Below are 19,063 nucleotides of genomic sequence, written 5' to 3'. Positions count from 1 at the left end.
ACCGTTGTAAAATAATTTATTTATTTATAGTATGGTAATTGGTATTTTCTACGTCTAAGTATAAATTAATACATCAGCAAATAAATGCGCACTTATGTAATAAGTTATTCATTCTAATCACTACCACATCACTAGGTAAGTACGGTAACAGTATACAGAATATACAATGCATTTTTGGTTTTATTATAATCTATACAAGATACAAATATGCAATGCATTGCATGTTTTCATCACTCTGTTAGTTCCAGAATAAATAAAATCCATAGAGAAAATCCACAGGTAACCATAGACATAATTCTTGTAGAAACCGAAAGTGGCAACTTTTTATGTTATGAATGGACGCCATTATTTCAATTTTTTCAGTTTGCTTGTGCTTGTGTACTATTTCAATGTGAAATGAAGGCGATTGTGTAGACCTGATTTGTATTTTTTCTTTTGTGATTGTTATTATTTTCATATGAGTAAACATTGAAATAGCAATTTCAGTATCTTAGCTTTAAACAGATTATGTGTTTAAATTTTGAATTTTTGATGAATTGAAAGTTTGACGTGAGTATAACTTTATTTTTCATGATCTGTCAGCGTCGTTATTATTATTATTGGTAAACTTGCGTTGTGGTATTTTAATTTAGATACTGGACATTAGATTGAAAAGAAGATGTAGTTATTGAGATATTTCGATTATTAACAGTAAGTGCAATGAATTTACTGTTATGCGAATAGGGTTAGGAAACTGATGATGCTTTGGCGGGAAACTGCTTTGGTGGTTTGTTTTCCTCTGAGCACCGAATGACTGATGTTTTCAAAGCTTTTATATTATTTGTTAACTTTTTTATTTGTCAATTACGTTTAAAGAGTGTTTTTAAAGAAAACATTGTTGACGCAATAAATTCGTAACACAAGTTTCTTAATAAGTCAAATGTGATGTATGTATTGTAAAATTGAATGTTTTCATTCATCAAGAGTAATGGAGTAGACTAGTATTGTTTTCTCAAAACAGTGGGTTAGTAAGAAAAATGTTTATGTGATGTTGTAGAAGGATGTCAGGGGGACAACTAGTGGTGTTGGACCGGGCCGGGCGCGACGTGAAGCGGTTCCCCCTGCTGGAGGGGCTGGCGACGCTGGGCAGCGACCCGGCCTGCGACATCCGCATCATGCTGCCCACCGTCAGCCCGCACCATGCCACCGTAGTGGTCCATGCTAACCAGGTTCTTTTTGTTTACAATTTACTGTATTCATAGTTTATTGTTAAATGTATACCTACTTAACCAGTTTTTTCAATTCTCTTTTTATTTCAATGATACATAGCCCTTAGAGTTAACTTTTGCTATTGTGTGTTTTTTTACTCAATCACATTAAAATAGTTATTTTGATCAGGATGAAATTTGGAATGAGGGTTTAGGTAAAGTTTGGTGTAGTTTAGAATAGCTTCTGGCAGAAGCCAGTAACATCATAACATTGAACAAAGTTTACATTGTTTGTGCTTAGGAAATTAAGAATTTACTATAAAAAATCTAATATCTAATTCAACTGCGCATTAACTTTCAATTCAATGGGAATATTAAAATCTTTGAAATTATAAGAAGAAAGAATGGATTGATTTATAAGTTCTTTCACCATTTGAATGCTACATAATCACTGATAAATATAAGATATTTTAAGTAATTTTAAAAACCAAAAAATATTTAAAATATACCTAAATGTACTTTAGTCAGGGAACTTTAGTCTCTGTTCCCTAAAATTACTTTAAATTTGATTTATTTAATTACTAGCGACCTGCCGAAGCTTTGCATGGGTGTAGTGGTGATATATTATGCCTGTATTATACATGTAAACCTTTCTCTAGAATCACTATCTATAAAAAAACTGCATCAAAATTAGTTACATAGTATTAAAGATTTATGCATACAAAGGGACATAGGGACCAAGAATGCCACTTTGTTATATACTATGTAGTGGATTTGGATCCATGCACTATTTTTTTTGTTGGTGAGTGTTATTAGGGTAAAGTAATGTAGTGGTTGTGGTACGTGCAGACGGTGATCCGCAACGTGTGCGGCGAGGACACGCTGGTCAACGGCGCGCCCGTCAGCGTGGCCGCGCTGCGACACCGCGACACCATCGCCATCGGCGGCCGCAGCCTGCGCTGGGAGTACGCGCAGCCCGCGCGCAGACACCCGCAGCCTGGTGCGTATACACTCCAACTCGTTACTGGATTACTAACATCACACAAAATATCTTCCCGCCGTGTTACCAAACTTATTTTTGAAATTAGGGCAAAATTATCTTGTCTCCATTATCACATCGTCTTTATGAAATGATGTAAGACACGTAACTAACAGTGCTATGTACACTAATATCTTTTCGAAATGATAGAGAAACATTGAGGACATTGCTTGTACCGTGTGTAGTGCTGGCGACGTGGAAACGACGCAGCCGCGGCGGGCGAGCGGGGGCCCGCGGGGTGAGGGCGCGCGGCCCGCGCCGTGCGTCGGGCCCCGGCGCCGCGCCCGCCAGGGACCCGGCGGTGCGCCTCGCCATCGAGATGTCGCACAGAGCCTCTATGCCCGGTACGTACTCCCTCACTCCCACACTTCTCCACAGTGTTTTAGAATCCCTTGGGGGAAGACATTCTTAGCTAATAGCGTAGGTATATCGATGTAGTCTTCCCCCCAAGGGATTCTAAAACACTGTGTTCTGTTCCCTTTTTAGTTTATTTTTTCGTTTATTAGTTCATTCTTTTGAACAGGTAATGCTGGCGGTAAACAAGTAGCCATAGTCCAGCCTCAGAGAAGAGATACGAATGATCAAATTGGTAAGTTTTTGAAATGAAAAGCATAATTTAATATAGTATAGTACATAGTTGAGTAGCAGAATTGTTTGTTCTAGACAACAACCCGCCGCGGTCGCCACTGCCTAGCAATAAGCGTGCCAGATCTTCCAAAAGTGACGCAGACACATCAGTCAACGACACAGAGGCCGACAAGACTGTACGCAAGTCTAGTGCACGAGCCAGTCCCAAAAGCCCAGTGTCGAACTTACAGAACACAACTAAGGCGACGCTGTGGATAGAGTCCCGCAAGCCCAGCGCCAGGAAGACTACTCCTAAGCAGCCCAGCCCCAAGCAAGCAACCCCCAGGCAGGCAGCACTCAGGCAGTCGACCCTTAGACAAGCTACGCCCAGACAGTCGACTCCTAGACAAGCAACCCCCAGGCAGACGACCCCCAGGCAGGCGACCCCTAGGCAGGCGACCCCCAAACAAGTGACCCCCAGGAGGGCGGGCAAGGCGGCGAGTACTGGCAAGAAGAGCACTCCCCTGCGGCTCACCGTCCTGCGCCGGGCCCAGAGCGCCAGCAAGCATAGAGTGGACAAGATTGAAGGACCGCTCGTCTTGGGTGAGTACATTCACGTCCGCAGTTCGCAAACCAAAACACGTATACATTCTAAGTTTACGCCTTTCGGCGGTGTCCTTAAATTCAACGAAGTTGGCAAATATGTATATCGGCGCGATAACTCCCACTTTAGCGCCTTACTAACTGCGGCGGCGTCATTCATTATCATACATTGGCGCCGAGAATTGGTCGCAAGCGCATACCGATTTACATAATATTACGTAATCAAGCATCAGCGGCGGTGCAGTCTCGTCACTTTGAGCTAATATTGCTTACATTATTTTGCTGAAACTGAGTTATCGGCCGGCGCACGTAAGTCGAACTGTTTCTTATCTCAGCACATAAATTGATGAGCGGCCCGCTCGCATAAAGTTGTAATTATAGGGGAAAGTATTGGTTAGGAGTGAGGTCGGTAGTATAGCGCGGCGTTTGTTCCAGACGTGACGAAGCAGGCGGCGCTGCGGCTGATGACGCGGCAGGCGCCGCGCCCCGCGCCCTCCTCGGTGAGTACTGCACACTCCACACCGCACACTGACACACAATCATTTACTGATCAGGAACTGTATATGTAGTACAACTTCAAAGTTCAATATATTCCACGATCATTGTTGTAAACTAATTCTACTGAATATATTTAATAGCTCAATATTAATGTGAACAAAAAGGTAAGGTGTGCTCTTACCCGGCGTACTTGTATGACTAGGTGCATAAATGTGAAGTACGCAAGGATCGTAATATAGGTGACGCTCTGTGTGTTTTACCTTTCGGAATAAGACGGGATCTTTCAATGAGAGTTCATAGGAAGATCCTGTGAATTAATGTGTGTAAAGTGCCAAATATATATAAGTAGAAATAAACACATAGTTATACAATAAATGAATTTATTTAGCGAACCCCTTTGAGGAACAAGAGGTGTAATATTATGCACACACATTTATCTTTAATTAACTTAGTTATTATAATTATGATCGAATATAGGAAAATCCATCAATAATATAAATGGTTTAATAACTTGTATGTCTTTATGTTAAAATGTAGGCTACAGCCTACGTTTATTTGTATGCTCTTGAATAATATTCGACATTCTATTTTTCTTTTTCATTGAATCACGACGCCGACGCTACATTGTTTTCAAATGACGTCACTCTTATGTACAGAGTATAATACATTCAAGTAATTTACAAGTGATGAAGCTTTTTCTTATTTCGATAAAAAAGAAAAAATATTTATAAATATCCATTTTTTCATTATCTGAAAGCCTGATATTAATGTATCTGTAGTAGTTAAATATTTTTTTTTATATTTTTTTTTTCAGACTACTATTATTGAGTTAACAGATTCAGAAGGAAGAAATTCATCACTACGGGCAAGTAACGTATCCCGGCGATCGGGGAAGAGTCCCAAGAAGTCGCCCGCCGCCGGCAGCCCGAGGAAATCCGCACTCAAGGATCCTTCGGCGAAACGAGGAACGCGAAAAACCGAATCGATAAAGTTCGACTTGAGTAACTTGGAGAACCACTCGGAGGACACGGACGTCATGATGGTCAGCGACCTCAGCTCACAGTCCTGTCACAGCGCCTCGTCTTCTCTAGCGCTGCACTACTCGGCCGGGTCCCCCTCGTCCCCCGCGTCCCCCGCGCCCCCCGGGCGGGCCAGCTCGCGCGGCGCCCGGCTCGTGCAGCGCGCGCTGCAGCAGTCCCCGGCCTCACCCCGGCCCGGCCTCGAGTCCTACTCCATCGTTGACTTAGTCTCCATCGATTCTAACGAGTCTGCCCGGTCCGCCTCCGTGTATGGCTCGCCGGCCTCTACCGACGTCACGACCTTTGAGACCCCACAAAATACTACGGGGAGGAGAACGAGATCGACTATTGACGCGACGCTGCTCGGTTCCAGCACTCCCTACGTGAAGGGCAGGCCGTCCACCCCCAAGTCTCGCTCGAATGCGAGTGTCGATGTATCGAGCCGACCTTCCATGACTACACAGTCGACTCTCAGGAGTTCAAGATCGAGACGATCGAAGTCGTTGTCGACCCCGGAGAACTCTGAGGAGGCCAAGAAACACATCTCCGTGAACAGCACGCGCATATCCCGCGCCGCACGCAGCAGGTCCCGCCTACACGACACCGCGGACAGTGCGGACAGTACACGCAGTGTACACAGCACACACAGCGTACACAGTACATACAGTGTACACAGTACACACAGCGCCGACAGTAGGACGTCGCGCAGCTCGCGCTCGGTCCGCAGCCCCGGCCGCGACGGCGGACTGTCCACTCCAGAGAATGTACATAGCCCTGAAGAGGCCAGCACGCCTGTTCTTAGTATACAGAGTCTATTGGATTCCAGCACTTCTTTCATTGCACACAAATCTACGAGAAAAATTAGACCTTCATTTAATACTAAAAGAAAAACTACTGGAGGACTTCCATCCAGAACTAGAACTAGAGCTGATGCCAAATTTAAGTCTTTGAGTTTTAACACAGGAAAAGCTAGACTGAGTGACGATTCCGTGGAGATATTGAACAACAAGGATGACAGTGAAATAGTGACGCCAAAGAGCGCCGTCAAGTTAGTACAAGAAGCTGTAAAGAATAAACACTCGACAGCCAAAAAGCCACAGTCTAAACGTTCGATAATAGACGATCTGAACGAGTCCGATATTGTGAAGCAGCTGTTCAACAGTCCCGTGAAGCGGAAGCTGTCGCAGAGCATGACGGAGTTCTCCAGGAAGCAGTCGCTGGACGAGGACGAGGCCCGCAGCCGGCGCCCGGCGCGGCTCACGGCGCCCGCCGCGGCCCGCACGCCCGACCAGTCCCTGCTCGACCACACCGACTCCTACACGCCGGAAATATTCGTCAGTCCCATCAGCACTCCCACTCGCAGCCCTAGTTTAGACGGCATCAAACTTATGTTCGCCAAAACTACTCCCGAAAATGATTTAAGAAATGTGAAAGGAGTGAAGGCTCTACTGCGCACGCCGCGCACTAGAAGATCTATCAAAAATGACCTGAGAAATGTATCGGGTGTTAAGAACATATTTGCCAAGAGTCCTAAAAACCGACTTAGTGACGTCAGGGTCAAGGAAGTTTTTGCGTCTTCGCCTAAAAACGATTTGCGTCGCGTGACTGGAGTGAAATCCCTGTTCCAAACGTCTAAGAAAAGGAAGTCGCCTAGAAATGAGTTAGACGATGTGGTAGGTGTGAAACGGATATTTAAAAACACTAGCCCGGCGAATGATCTCCGGAACGTGTCTGGAGTACGCAGAGTTCTGCGGAGAAATAGCCCGAGGAACGAGCTCGAGAACCTGCATGGCGTGAAGCGAATGTTTGCGAGAGACGCAAGGGACGACTTGAACGACGTCAGTGGGGTTGAAGAGTTATTTAATTTGTCGAACTTGTCTGTGTCCACCAGAGCAGAAAGTTTGTTTGATCAGTTAGTAGGAAAGCCTCAGATAAAAGTAGTGTATTCCAAAACATTTTCCAAGAAAACTCCCGTTAAGACAAAAACTTACAAAACGAAGTCATTGCACGCTTCCCTAGAACAAGTACCCAGTACCGACGACTGGCTACAACAAGAGCTCAATAAACGACAGCAAGTAAAGAGTTATCTCGAGTCACTAAACAGCTCCGTTAACAGATCTAAGACAAGAAAGTCAAAGTCGATACACACGTCTTTAGACCGAGTCACAAACGTCGATGTGTTGCTAGATCAAGAGCTGAACAAGGAGCAACAGATCAATAATTACTTGGAATCTATTAGATCGGTGGATGACTCTCAGGCCAACAAATCTAAAAGGAATCAGTCCGCAGCCTCCGACAAGGCTTATGCGGCGACGGCGAACGTGACCCGGGAACTGCAGAAGTTGATGACAGAGACGGTCGAGGGCCACACACCGATCTGCACGTCGAGAACGAGGAACAGTAGTCTCGCGGCCGGCGACAGCTCGCAGCGCAAGTCGGCCTCGCAGCTGTACAGTGCGCGCAAACTGCCCATCAAGAAGAGGTCGCTGGCGGGCGCGGCGGGGCCCCAGGCCGCGGCCGACGCGGTGTCGCTGCCGCTGAAGAAGCGCGGCGTGCAGCACTCCACGCCGCTGAAGGGGCGCGCGCCCACGGCGCCCCGCGCGCCGCACTCGCCCATCGCGCCCACGGCCGCGCCCGCCGCCGCGCTGCCCGCGTCGCTGCCCGCCTCGCCGCGCGGCTCTCCACAACGCCACAGGTAAGCATTGCACTAAACTGCACCTTACCTCACACGTTTCGACACATTTACAATTTTGAATCTCCTTAACTTAAAAATATTATAAAACCTATTTTAACATTTTAATCAAAATTATGAAAATTGCAAAGAGCATTATCAAATCTGTTACCAGTGCAAGCAATTTAGCAAACTTACCAAATGTCCTGGCAAATTGATTTCAAGAAACAATCTTTGTAACCGCTGTATAGATAATTCAAATTTATTATATTAAGGACGCGTTCTCAAATCTGTCGTAAATAAGCTATTTTTCAGTACATATTACAACCAAAAGAAACTTAACTAAACATAACTAACAATTACAATAGATAGATCACTTCTTTATCTCCAAAAATATTGATTTGTAATGTGAAAAAAGTTATATTTTATTATTGCAAACACGATTTTTCTTTACCTCTTCACACAAAATTGACAAAAAAGGGTTGAGTTTAGGAACATTTTACTGCTACTACACGCATAATTCTGAATCTCAAAAAAATATCCAGGGGAAGCAGACATAATAAAAAATTATACTATTGGAAAAAATTACGAAAATATTACAAATTGTCTCGGAAATAAATAAAAGTTCCCGTTTAATTTTTTCTCCTATTTTGCTGTCAGACATCAACTTTAAAGCGTAGCAATAAGGGTTATTTTATTTGTTTACTTTTTGATTTATTGGATAGAAAATGTCAAATGAAATTTCAGTCTGCGCTCGAGCGCTGTCGTGAGTGGACGCTGCGTCGCCTGTTACAAAAAATGGCCTTGAAAAAGATCGCTGTACGAGTACAAAATATTTGATATTATACTTCACAAACCAATCTTGATATTTTACACATTCTGTACGAGCTGTCTTACCTTGTCAAGTTACAAGGTAAGATATTTTTTATTTTACTGAATATAGAATGTTTCGTTATATTATTTTGAACATGAGGTTAAATCAAAATCCAAGATGGCGCCGACAAGATTTGCCAACTTTCCATCATGGGTGTCATTTTTATGGTTTTCGGGGTCGCTTATAGCGAATATGGAGTCAAAATTAAAATCCAAGATGGCGCCGACAAGATTTGCCAACTTTCCATCATGGGTGTCATTTTCATGGTTTTCGGGGTCGCTTATAGCGAATATGGAGTCAAAATTAAAATCCAAGATGGCGCCGACAAGATTTGCCAACTTTCCATCATGGGTGTCATTTTCATGGTTTTTGGGGTTGTTTATAGCGAATATGGAGTCAAAATCAAAATCCAAGATGGCGCCGACAACATTTGCCAACTTTCCGTCATGGGTGTCATTTTCATGGTTTTCGGGGTCGCTTATAGCGAATATGAAGTCAAAATTAAAATCCAAGATGGCGCCGACAAGATTTGCCAACTTTCCATCATGGGTGTCATTTTCATGGTTTTTGGGGTTGTTTATAGCGAATATGGAGTCAAAATCAAAATCCAAGATGGCGCCGACAACATTTGCCAACTTTCCGTCATGGGTGTCATTTTCATGGTTTTCGGGGTCGCTTATAGCTAATATGAAGTCAAAATTAAAATCCAAGATGGCGCCGACAAGATTTGCCAACTTTCCATCATGGGTGTCATTTTCATGGTTTTTGGGGTTGTTTATAGCGAATATGGAGTCAAAATTAAAATCCAAGATGGCGCCGACAAGATTTGCCAACTTTCCATCATGGGTGTCATTTTCATGGTTTTCGGGGTCGCTTATAGCGAATATGAAGTCAAAATTAAAATCCAAGATGGCGCCGACAAGATTTGCCAACTTTCCATCGTGAGTGTCATTTTCATGGTTATTGGGGTCGCTTATAGCGAACATAAAGTGAAAATCAAGTTCAAGATGGCGCCGACATAAATATATTAATTTTTCGACATGAGTGTCATTGTTGTGATTTTTGAGGTCGCTAATATCGAATACGGAGTGAAAATTAAATTCCTAGATAGCGCCAAAAAAGTTTTTTTGGCAGTTTTTTATGGTTTTTGGGTCCGTAATATTAATACTAACCATAATTTTAATATTAATACTAACAGCTGGCGGAAAAATTAGTATTGTTATGAGAATAAATAGTATAAAAGATATGGCGAAAAAGTGCTCATCACGCTGAATATCTTTTCTTAAGAAAGTATATTCAAATCTCTTCAGGTTTGGCTGGGCTGTTAGGAGTCCATGTCAGGGATTCTACATCCTCGATTTTCGTATGTCGCCAACAAGTGCTCATCACGCTGAACAACTTTTCTTAAGAAAGTATATTCATATCTCTTCAGGTTCAGCTGGGTTGTTAGGAGTCCATGTCAGGGATTCTAGATCCTCGATTAATTTCTACGAGGTATTAATTTGCCACCGGTCCTTGATAAGTCTACAAAGTTTGAACGAAATCGGTCCGTTTAAAATGGGTAAAAATCGAGTTGGAAGAGGTTGGTTACATAAAAACATACAAACAAACAAACACACATAATTATATACATTCTTTACATATGAAACTAAATAAAAGCATGTAAAAAGTTAGTTTTGCGTTGGCACCATTTGATTTTTGATTTCGAACGCTTACTTTCCGAAAACTATGAAAATGACACCAATCGAATAATCCGAACCCAAATTCGGCACACTTGGCTCTTGTCGTCCGTAAGTTACATCCAGTAGAATTGAATTGAACATCAGAAAGCACAAAACATTTGAGTCTACGCACGCACTAAACAAAATAAAAATATTAAAAAAGAAAGTAAGAAAATATTCAAACTTTCAAAGTATCAAGTTCATTTTGTCATAATTTCCGCAGCTATCCGTGCGTATGTGTGTATTGTCGAGAGTCGTGTCAATGTAGTGATGCGATTCCATACCTGTCAATTATGAGAACGCGTCCTTAAAATATTTTGAAAATATTTTCAGGTCTACTAAATCAAAAGAAACTGCAGAAGTGACATCAGAGAAAGCAAAAGAAACAAAAGCTCAACGCGAAACTGAAATAGTCAGCGAACATATCAAACCATCGCCGAGGAAGACTCGTGGCAGAGGGAAAGCAGTCTCTTCTAAAGCTAAACCTAAGGCAAGTCCCGCTAGAAAGAAGGCAGCCACTACAGTTGACAAGGCTCATACTGGTTTAGCTGTCTTAACCAAAGAAAAGAACTCACCTAAGGTAGGTAGTCCTATAAGAAAAACCAGACAAACCAGGAATAAACAAGCCAGTCCAGTCAAAAAATTATTCTCTCCTGAGCCTACAACACGTTCTCGTAAAAAAGATGTTTCGACTAGTGAGAATAACGCAAAACAGCGCGGTCCGAGGTTGGCTGTTGCAAAGAAATCATTGGTTAAGAGCCCACCGGCGAGCCAGAGAGCATCGAGAAAACGAAAAGAACCAGAAACTTCCTCGACACCTAAGCCTAGTCCTAAGAAAACGCGAGCTGCACGTAACAATGCTTCTATTAAAGATGTTAAGCCAAAGACACCAAAGAGTACAAGAGCTAAAGTACAAAAGGCATCTGTTGTAGTGAGCAAACCATCGCCATCTTTGAAACCACGACCAGCACGTAGTGAACAAGAAACTACTAGGAAGTCGCGGAGAACTGGGACAGTCCAGCCTCCACTAGAATCTCATAAGAAATCTCAAGCATCAAGGAAAACGCAAGTTGAATCAACACCAAATAAACCCACACGAAGGAATACTACGAACAAAACGAAGGACAAGAATGTGGTTGACAAACCTGATGTTACAACCAAGACAAGTAAACCGACGCCTCGGAAGACTAGGAACAACAAGCAAGAAAAGTCTATCGAACAACCTAAAACTGTGAAAGGTCGTGGCAAGAAAGTTTTACCGCAAGAGAGTGTACAATCGGAAACTAAGAGCCGAGGGCGACGGGCCACTAAACCCGAGCCCGAGCCGCAAGTGCAGGAAGTTAAAACTCGCAAACGAAAGTTGGCAGCAGCAGACAATGACATTCCGCCTAAAGTAAGGAAATCTAAAGTAAGTGATAACAACACAGGAACGTCACGGAAGAAGTCCGCAACGACGCAACCCAGTATAGAGAAGGCGGGCGCCACTCGAGCCAGGAACACTGCGGCCGCGGAACCAGCGCCGTCGGGGCTCAGCACGCGCCGTAGAAAGGTAGTTCAGTTTATACATATTCTGGTCCAATTATTTTGCTTTGTAATAGCTTGACTTTTTGGTTTACTATTCTTTATGTAGTAAATTATTTAATCGTTATTTCTAGGCAAATCAGGAGAACATTCCAGATAATCAAATAACTGGAAAACGTAAGAGACCTACAGCTGCGGAGTCTTTGCCTTCAGAAGGTGAGTCATCTTATGTGTAAAGTAATTCATGTCTCGTTTTATTTTGTTTAAATAATTACGTACACGAAGTTAACATGGAATTGGTTGTTGCCAGGCAAGCCAGCAGGCCGCAGCCGTCGGAGATAGCGCGCGACGCGACGGAGCAGCAATCAAGTACAAATAGTTAACATAAATATGGTAATAACATTATTATTCATTAAAATAATAATACACTCTATAAGGCTTCCTTGTTCGACATAGATATACTAACAATAAGTTGTTTGTTGCAGGTGCAGGAGGCACCGTTCGATATATTTTGTGAAGACTTTATTAAGAAGAATGTTTGGAACGAAAACATATTTTTGTGACACATTATTGTGGACTAGTAATATCGTCAGTTGTATGGCACTATGTATGTTACTTCTAAATACCAAGTGGAGTACATTGTCTGATGTTCTGCTAACTGTACTGTACACATAGTGTGCCATAGGTGCACTTTCAAATTATGTACCTATAAAATTGCCTCCAACATTATGTATGTAATATTTGTAATCTGGTTATTTATGTATATTCAAATTGCTGTGAACATTTTGGATAGATGGACAATACAAATTATATATTTTTATTAATTTACATAGATACTACTAAGAATCAACATATAATGCTGATGTGATCATGAATAAGCCAATCTGGACCCGTTGTGATGGTCAAGCGGTCGGACGATGAAGGTTTATAGCGACATTGATATTGGAATTAAGTTCTTTGCTGTAGTTTAATTAGATGGTACTATGTTGGAGTGTTTATGGAATTGATTACGGGTCCTTTTCCTGCTTCGTACGCATCTACCGATTAGACTATGCGTTTGTTCTGACTAAGCGTGAACACGATAGTGAGGGCAATATCCGCAAACAACACAGGCAACAGTTTGTACGGCGGCAGGAAAGGGCTCTACTATTAGTTAGTACATAATATTGTTGTAGTGCTAAGCGCATGGTATTCCATGTTTAGCACGAGTAATGTTTTATAAGCACAAATACCTCCAACGAATCATGTCTTCGATTAATTTCTTTTATCAAATATTTTAATTTTGTATGAGGTTTGTCGTGTGGAAATATTAAGTTTATTATAGTTTCTTATTGTATGTGTTGTGTTAATTGATCACAGGATACCACTTCTGAATATAACTATGTTTATGTTCAGATATGTTCATCTTGTGCTAAATTAATACAATTTAGGATTTTAGTTTTATTGATTTATTTCATATTTTTCTTGATTGGCTAAGATTTTATTTTTAACTTACTGCGACTTTACGTGGAATAGGTGGGTAGTGGGTTTTGATGAGTAAGACAAATGTTTCGGATATAAAGATATATTTATTATAACAAGTTATATAATTCAGTCATTCCTAATTCATTGATATTTTACTGAAGTAACAGCTTTATTAGTGTTTGGACAATGTCGACAAGCTGGCAACCTATCACCACGTCAAGAGAGTTCTTGGTTTACGATATTTCGTCAAGTTTTATATCTTGAACTTTATAAGCATAAAATTAGACTACATATTTTGATTTCACCCATTGCCCACCTAGTTATTTTGTTCTTTTTTTTCGAAGCACTAAAACGATTTGAAGACTTACGAGTCGTTAAAACATGGTAATAATGTAACTAAAGTAATATACCGGGAGCAAAGTAACTTATATTGTAAACGATATTATTAATTTTATATTGCACTCGGAACTTTGAGAATAGGAATCGATATTTTATTTAAAAATATTGTTACATCGAATAGTAAATAAAGGAATGAATTACGATGAGTCTGTTTTATTGGGCGCCTTGAACTTGACGGGGTTGGAGACGCGGAATATGTTGGGCGTGAGCGCGGCCAGCGGCGCGAACAATGAGGGCGCGATGGTGGCCGGCAGCGCCGCCGTGAGCGTGCGCAGCTCGGCGCCGCCCCAGCCCGCCGCCTCCAGCATGAACCCCTTCACGCACTTCAGCACCAACTCCGCGCGCCGCACGCACCACGCCGCCGTCATCTCCTGCCAATCAGTTATTAGAATTCCCAATCGTGAAATTGATTAAACATTATTTCGTACTGCCCCTGTACAATGTGCACCCAATTTTTACCGTATTTAATATGGGGTGAGCCGATTGCCATATACTGGGCACCCTTTTAGCCCCCGTATTGCTAATGATAATGTTACGAAAAACAGAAAAATCACTGGTTCAGGCAATGACCCACCGAGATCCCATGCTCGGCCGGCAGTCGGGACTTGCGACCACTTGACCAACGACACAGTTCAAAGAATGGATTCAACCCGTTCAATTCTCTTACCAATTACAGCGGCTTATGTAACTTTTTCACGAATAAACTCGAATAGTTTCAAGCCACGCTGGGAGTCATAGTCATGATAGGAGAATTATTATGCAATTCATTGGTTTGATATTAAATTTACAAAAATGGTGTTGTGAACGAAATGTGTTTGTTTGTTACAAACGCAATAACGAAGTCCAGGTAAACGTCATGGTAACAATAGATGTTCATTTGCAACAATATGAATAGGTGTCTGCACACCTAGCTGAGTTCAGCGCACAGGACCGTAGCCACTGACCTCTGACATCTCGTGCCGCAGTAGTAGCGGGATGGCGAGGCTGGTGATGTCGTTACTGCACGCCGCCTTCAGTATGTTGCGCAGGCCCAGGATGGCCGGGTGGCGGGACGTTATGTCACCTGGGACACGTTACAATATTGTTTGTTCACTTGAATAACAAAATGTTGCTATATCAAACTTGACGGTGACAAAATATCGTATGATGTGAATATGTAAAAAAAAAGTTTCATTATAATTAGGTTTTGGTATATTAAATATACCAAAACCTAATTATAATGAAACTTACAAATTTTGTAATGGGGAATTACCGGATCGGAGTGAAGAATCGTCCACCATGAGATGGAAGACGACGTGCACTTCTGCGAGGTTGCTGTGCTTCGTGATGAAGATGTCTCCAGTCTGCAGGTCGCGGCGACTGCGGCTGCGCGGCCCCGCGCTGTCTGCTTGTACCCGCTGAGAGTTACGGCGCTCCACCTGACCATAGAAGCAATCGTTAAAAATAGTGTAACCAGCACGTTTACATGGCTAAATAAAACGCAAGCGTTTGCGAAACCCCAACAACATAGAGCGATGGTAGATACCGGTTCCAGCAGTCGTTCGCTGATGTCCCTGAGCTGCGCGTCCATGCTGGGGAAGTGGTGCTCGGTGCTGAGGTCGGCGGCGGCCAGCAGGCGCGTGGTGGGCGGCGCGGGCCGCCGCGGCGGGGACGAGCACAGCACCACGCAGCCCGCCAGCTCGCCCGAGTACAGCGACAGCGCCGTCTGCAGGCGCCGGGACGACTCCGCCGGACTGACCACATAATATGTATCGTCTGCTATCATTTATTAGCACGGTTTTTGTGAATACGTCGATTTTTTTGTTAATATGTTTAATTGTCAGAAGAATAACATTACTAATTCATTCTTGTGTCGAGGCTTTTTTTTGAGGGGAGACTATCATCCAATGAAAAAACAAACTTCTCCCGCCTTTAGTGAGGCGAGAGGGAGTGACAGACTTTTACTAACTAAAAACCACCCCGTTTCTTCTCCTACCTTGAGCCGGAGCCCCGGGTCCATCTGTGGTGGTCTGGCTTTTAACCCGTGGTATGCCGCCGAAGCACTGATCAGTGCGAGACACAATGTGTATTCTATTGTTGTCTCATATACCCGCAGACGAAAAGTAAAGGCGCGCACGGAACGCTCCCCTTAACTTTGACGAGCCCCGGAGTGTCTCCTGCGGCGGCTGGGGCGTGAGGAGGATCGTTCTAGCTAGGAGATCGTTTCTATTGAAATTTTATTAAATCTAAACTACATGTCCGATGATCGCACATTTATCTTAAATTTTTCTTTATCTGCTTAAATATAAATGGTATTAGGTGCTCGAAATAAAATGTAACGTTTTTACGCGTTTTCGGTTTATAGAAGTTTTGAACGAGGAGTTGATTGTATTGTTATAAAAGTAAGTTATCGAAACATTAAGTTGGCGCGACTTTATTGAATGGATGTTTCTTATATGGTTAGTAATAAATGAAAAATAGGATGAGGGCGCGATTTCATTAGAATTTTTACTAAATTAACGAATTAATTTTTTAAATCATACACTGCGTTGCCTTAACGTTTTAGCTATATTTTTTTTTATAATAAACACTCAATTGACTTCATCCATTTTCAATATTGTCGGCCATATTGTTTTAATATATTCGCGTTCGCGCCTTAAATTGTTAAGAATAAGTTTTAAACATAAAGTTGTGGAAATATTTGTGTAAAAGTATATAGTGGTGTATTTTTATTTTTAGATTTTGTTTATTTTTTGTTGTTGGATTGTGAAGTTGTTGATGACAAAGTTAAAAACAGTAAGTTTTCGCAATAAAATTGGTGTTTAATAAAATTAGTCCTTTAGTGATTAGACTCAGATAGTGACCAAAGGCAGTGTACTCGAGTTAAGAGAATTATTGACCATAGAAAGGTATGTAAATATTATGTACTTTCTATATAAATATTATGGATCTTATCTAGCTGTGTGGTTGTGAAACTAGTGACACAAATAAATTCATATGATTTCTTTGTTTATTGTTTGATAATACCTTCTGACCGATAATTCTTAATTAAGTATAATAACCTTTATTTCTTCAATAATTTTGTGTTATGACGAAGGGGAGGGGTGAGGTATTCATAATACAGTAGAAAGTTACCTGCCGTGTCTCGAAAACCTGTGCACGCCACTGCACTATTAATTTTGCTTAAATGTATAACATAGCTGTCGATTCACCATGAAATAGATAAATAACGAACAGGATCAAAAAATAATTGTTAACGTACTCGTACACACATTTCGGAGATTTGTCTTTATATCTTAATACTATTGTTTGTTGTGCACAAGTTTGTATCAGTAACAAATGAAAGAATTAATGAAAGAGGCAACACAACTGACTTGTCAACTTGTTCGACGGCGCAGAGGTCGAGCAGATCCATGGCGACGATGCGTATGTTGTGTGTCTGCTTGAGCTGGCTGCCGAGGTGGATGGTGAAGCTCTCCTCCAGCCGCGCGCCGCCCGCCGCCACCGGCGCCGGCAGCGACACGCTCTCAGGGGAGAATGTCGCAAGTGGAGAGTTACTGGAACACCAAAACAATATATTAGTCACTAGTCAGACTGTCTTCTTTACTTTTGACTCTAATATTACATGAGGTTAAAAGTAAGAGATGTATCACTTTGTGAACTCAATAAATACATGTTTGTTGACTGAGTAAGTGATAAATAAATAGTAGTCTGAGGGAACCTTGGAGTGTTGAGTGCAGAGGTGCTCTGGTACTCCTGCAGCGTGTCCATGAGCCAGGCGCGATGCTGCGCGCGTTGTGTCTGTCGCAGCGCGTCGAGCTGTGAGCCCCAGCGTCCGGCCACCAGAGCTTGTTGCTCAAACTGCTGAGCTGCTAGCTCATTGATCTCCTCCTCTGTGCTCGAGATGTTTAGCATACGAACTTTCTCCTCCATTTCTTCAGTCTGTCTGAAAGAGAAAGTTACCCAATTTATAAATAAACATTCAACCCAACAATTACAACTATATATTTGTGTTCCATGTACATGTTGCTTACTTCTGAGTGAGTTTCTCAATATCTTCATCTCTGCTCTTGAGTGTGTTCATCACAGTCTTAGCATAAGAGTTCTCTACTTGCAGGATAGTTTCCAGAGCGGGAGAATGCACCAGCTTGTGGTATGCCGCTGCAAACACCTCCTCATCAGACGTGCCCTTCTGTTCTGCAAACTCCATCACATTGTCTTTGAACAACTTCTCCCAGTTCTTGATAATGCCTTCTACATTGATTTCACTGTTCTTTAGTTGGTTCAGCAGTTTCTTATCTCTCTCATTGTGGAAATTTTTAGTTTCTTCTGCCACAAACTGTGCTAATTTCTCATTCAGTTCTGTAAAGTAATATTTTATTAACAATTATTTTTTTCCTCTATTAGTTGATTGATACAGACATACAATTTTGAATTTTGCTGTTAGTTCTGTTGTAATTTTTTGTGAGTTCAATAGATTAGATGTCATTGGATCAGGTAGAATGCTAAACCATCTCAAGTGCTAGGTTCTCTGTTCACCTTAATGACTCAGAAATTGTATTGTTTGTTGTTGCTATTATTACATATACGAGTACCTAAATATGGTTACCCAAAGTAGTTACCAGCCACTACAGATACCGACCTTCTTCCAAATACACGGGTATATGGAACATGTTGATAACTCTCTGCACCAGCTCCCTCGTGGAGCCGCCGTGAGGAATGTCCACTGGTACCTCCAGGTTGAAGAATATTTCTTCGTTGGTACATGTCGGGAATGAATATTTGAATGTTTTGGTGATATTTTGAACCGTCTCTCCAGTCATGGTGGACCACTAACACAAATGTATTGCACCAGAGTAGTTGTTTATCTCTTTGATCAAATCACTTAAGCTAAGTTAGACACATCAACAATATACGCCTACATTATTTTACTTATGTTTTTATTAGACTCGTCTCAGTTTGTCGTATTCGCCGTCTGTTTTCCGTCAACTGTCATATCTGTGACAGTGACAGACAGACATTTCGTTCTGAAGTGATTTCTTTCGCAATGTTTTGAAGTAATATTATTTTTAAAACGCTATTCTACATTCGCTCATTAATTATTTTCTTCTGCGTTGTAGTTATGGGTACGTTTACAAACGTACCGACACCCAGTACCGGAACAATAATTTGTGGATCGCAAAAAAATTGTTCCGTGCGGGAATCGAACCCGCCAGACGTTTCGCCGCTGTCGTGGTCTAACCATTGCGCCAAGCATGCCGTTAAACTTTGTATTATTTTAGTACTCATGTTCCTCTACCTAACAACATTCGTCGCACCTAAGTATCTATTGCTAAAAACAACTCAGCTTTATTTGTATGGTACCTATACAAAAGGTTGAAAACTTGAACATAATAATCTTATTTTCATAATGTTACGCCGTGATAATTAAGTGTTTGCTGATTTAAGTCACCAATCCCAATTCCTCTATTCTCTTGTGGCCCGAACGTGTAGCGGGAGTCGAACCCGCTACACGTTGCCC

General features: G+C 41.9%; 2 protein-coding genes across 3 annotated transcripts; one reads left to right on the top strand and one right to left on the bottom strand.

Annotated features, from left to right (window-relative positions):
• The first annotated feature begins 324 nt into the window (after positions 1 to 324).
• Positions 325 to 13,320, top strand: LOC118270277 (serine/arginine repetitive matrix protein 2). 2 transcript variants are annotated; one of them, XM_035585797.2, is made up of 12 exons: positions 325 to 549; positions 1,037 to 1,208; positions 2,037 to 2,187; positions 2,412 to 2,570; positions 2,750 to 2,815; positions 2,890 to 3,396; positions 3,832 to 3,896; positions 4,709 to 7,608; positions 10,513 to 11,728; positions 11,835 to 11,916; positions 12,011 to 12,093; positions 12,186 to 13,320. In XM_035585797.2, the coding sequence occupies exons 2-11, from the start codon at positions 1,041 to 1,043 to the stop codon at positions 12,040 to 12,042; spliced, it is 5,346 nt and encodes a 1,781-aa protein (XP_035441690.2). In that variant the 5' UTR covers positions 325 to 549; positions 1,037 to 1,040; the 3' UTR covers positions 12,043 to 12,093; positions 12,186 to 13,320. The 2 variants fall into 2 exon arrangements, with proteins under 2 accessions (XP_035441690.2, XP_035441691.2); XM_035585798.2 differs by lacking the exon at positions 325 to 549 and adding an exon at positions 557 to 690.
• Positions 13,249 to 18,546, bottom strand: LOC118270323 (protein C12orf4 homolog). Its single transcript, XM_035585861.2, has 8 exons — positions 18,185 to 18,546; positions 17,577 to 17,904; positions 17,264 to 17,488; positions 16,917 to 17,099; positions 15,089 to 15,296; positions 14,816 to 14,981; positions 14,508 to 14,626; positions 13,249 to 13,934 (listed from the first exon to the last, which is right to left on the bottom strand). The coding sequence occupies exons 1-8, from the start codon at positions 18,363 to 18,365 to the stop codon at positions 13,701 to 13,703; spliced, it is 1,644 nt and encodes a 547-aa protein (XP_035441754.2). The 5' UTR covers positions 18,366 to 18,546; the 3' UTR covers positions 13,249 to 13,700.
• Positions 18,547 to 19,063: the final 517 nt, after the last annotated feature.

The sequence above is a fragment of the Spodoptera frugiperda genome, chromosome 13 (genome assembly GCF_023101765.2).
Source record: "Spodoptera frugiperda isolate SF20-4 chromosome 13, AGI-APGP_CSIRO_Sfru_2.0, whole genome shotgun sequence".
NCBI classification, from domain to species: domain Eukaryota; kingdom Metazoa; phylum Arthropoda; class Insecta; order Lepidoptera; family Noctuidae; genus Spodoptera; species Spodoptera frugiperda.
The sequence above is the reverse complement of the archived record's forward strand: the minus strand, read 5'-3'. Positions and strand labels throughout refer to the sequence as shown.

Coding starts and splice junctions, on each gene's coding strand:
- LOC118270277 (XM_035585797.2), top strand. CDS start 1,041: ATGTCAGGGGGACAACTAGTGGTGTTGGACCGGGCCGGGCGCGACGTG. Junction 3,897..4,708: donor CGCGCCCCGCGCCCTCCTCG/GTGAGTACTGCA, acceptor TTTTTTTTTCAG/ACTACTATTATTGAGTTAAC. Junction 7,609..10,512: donor GGCTCTCCACAACGCCACAG/GTAAGCATTGCA, acceptor AAATATTTTCAG/GTCTACTAAATCAAAAGAAA.
- LOC118270323 (XM_035585861.2), bottom strand. CDS start 18,365: ATGACTGGAGAGACGGTTCAAAATATCACCAAAACATTCAAATATTCA. Junction 17,100..17,263: donor TCTGCACTCAACACTCCAAG/GTTCCCTCAGAC, acceptor TTGGTGTTCCAG/TAACTCTCCACTTGCGACAT. Junction 13,935..14,507: donor TGCGGCACGAGATGTCAGAG/GTCAGTGGCTAC, acceptor ACTGATTGGCAG/GAGATGACGGCGGCGTGGTG.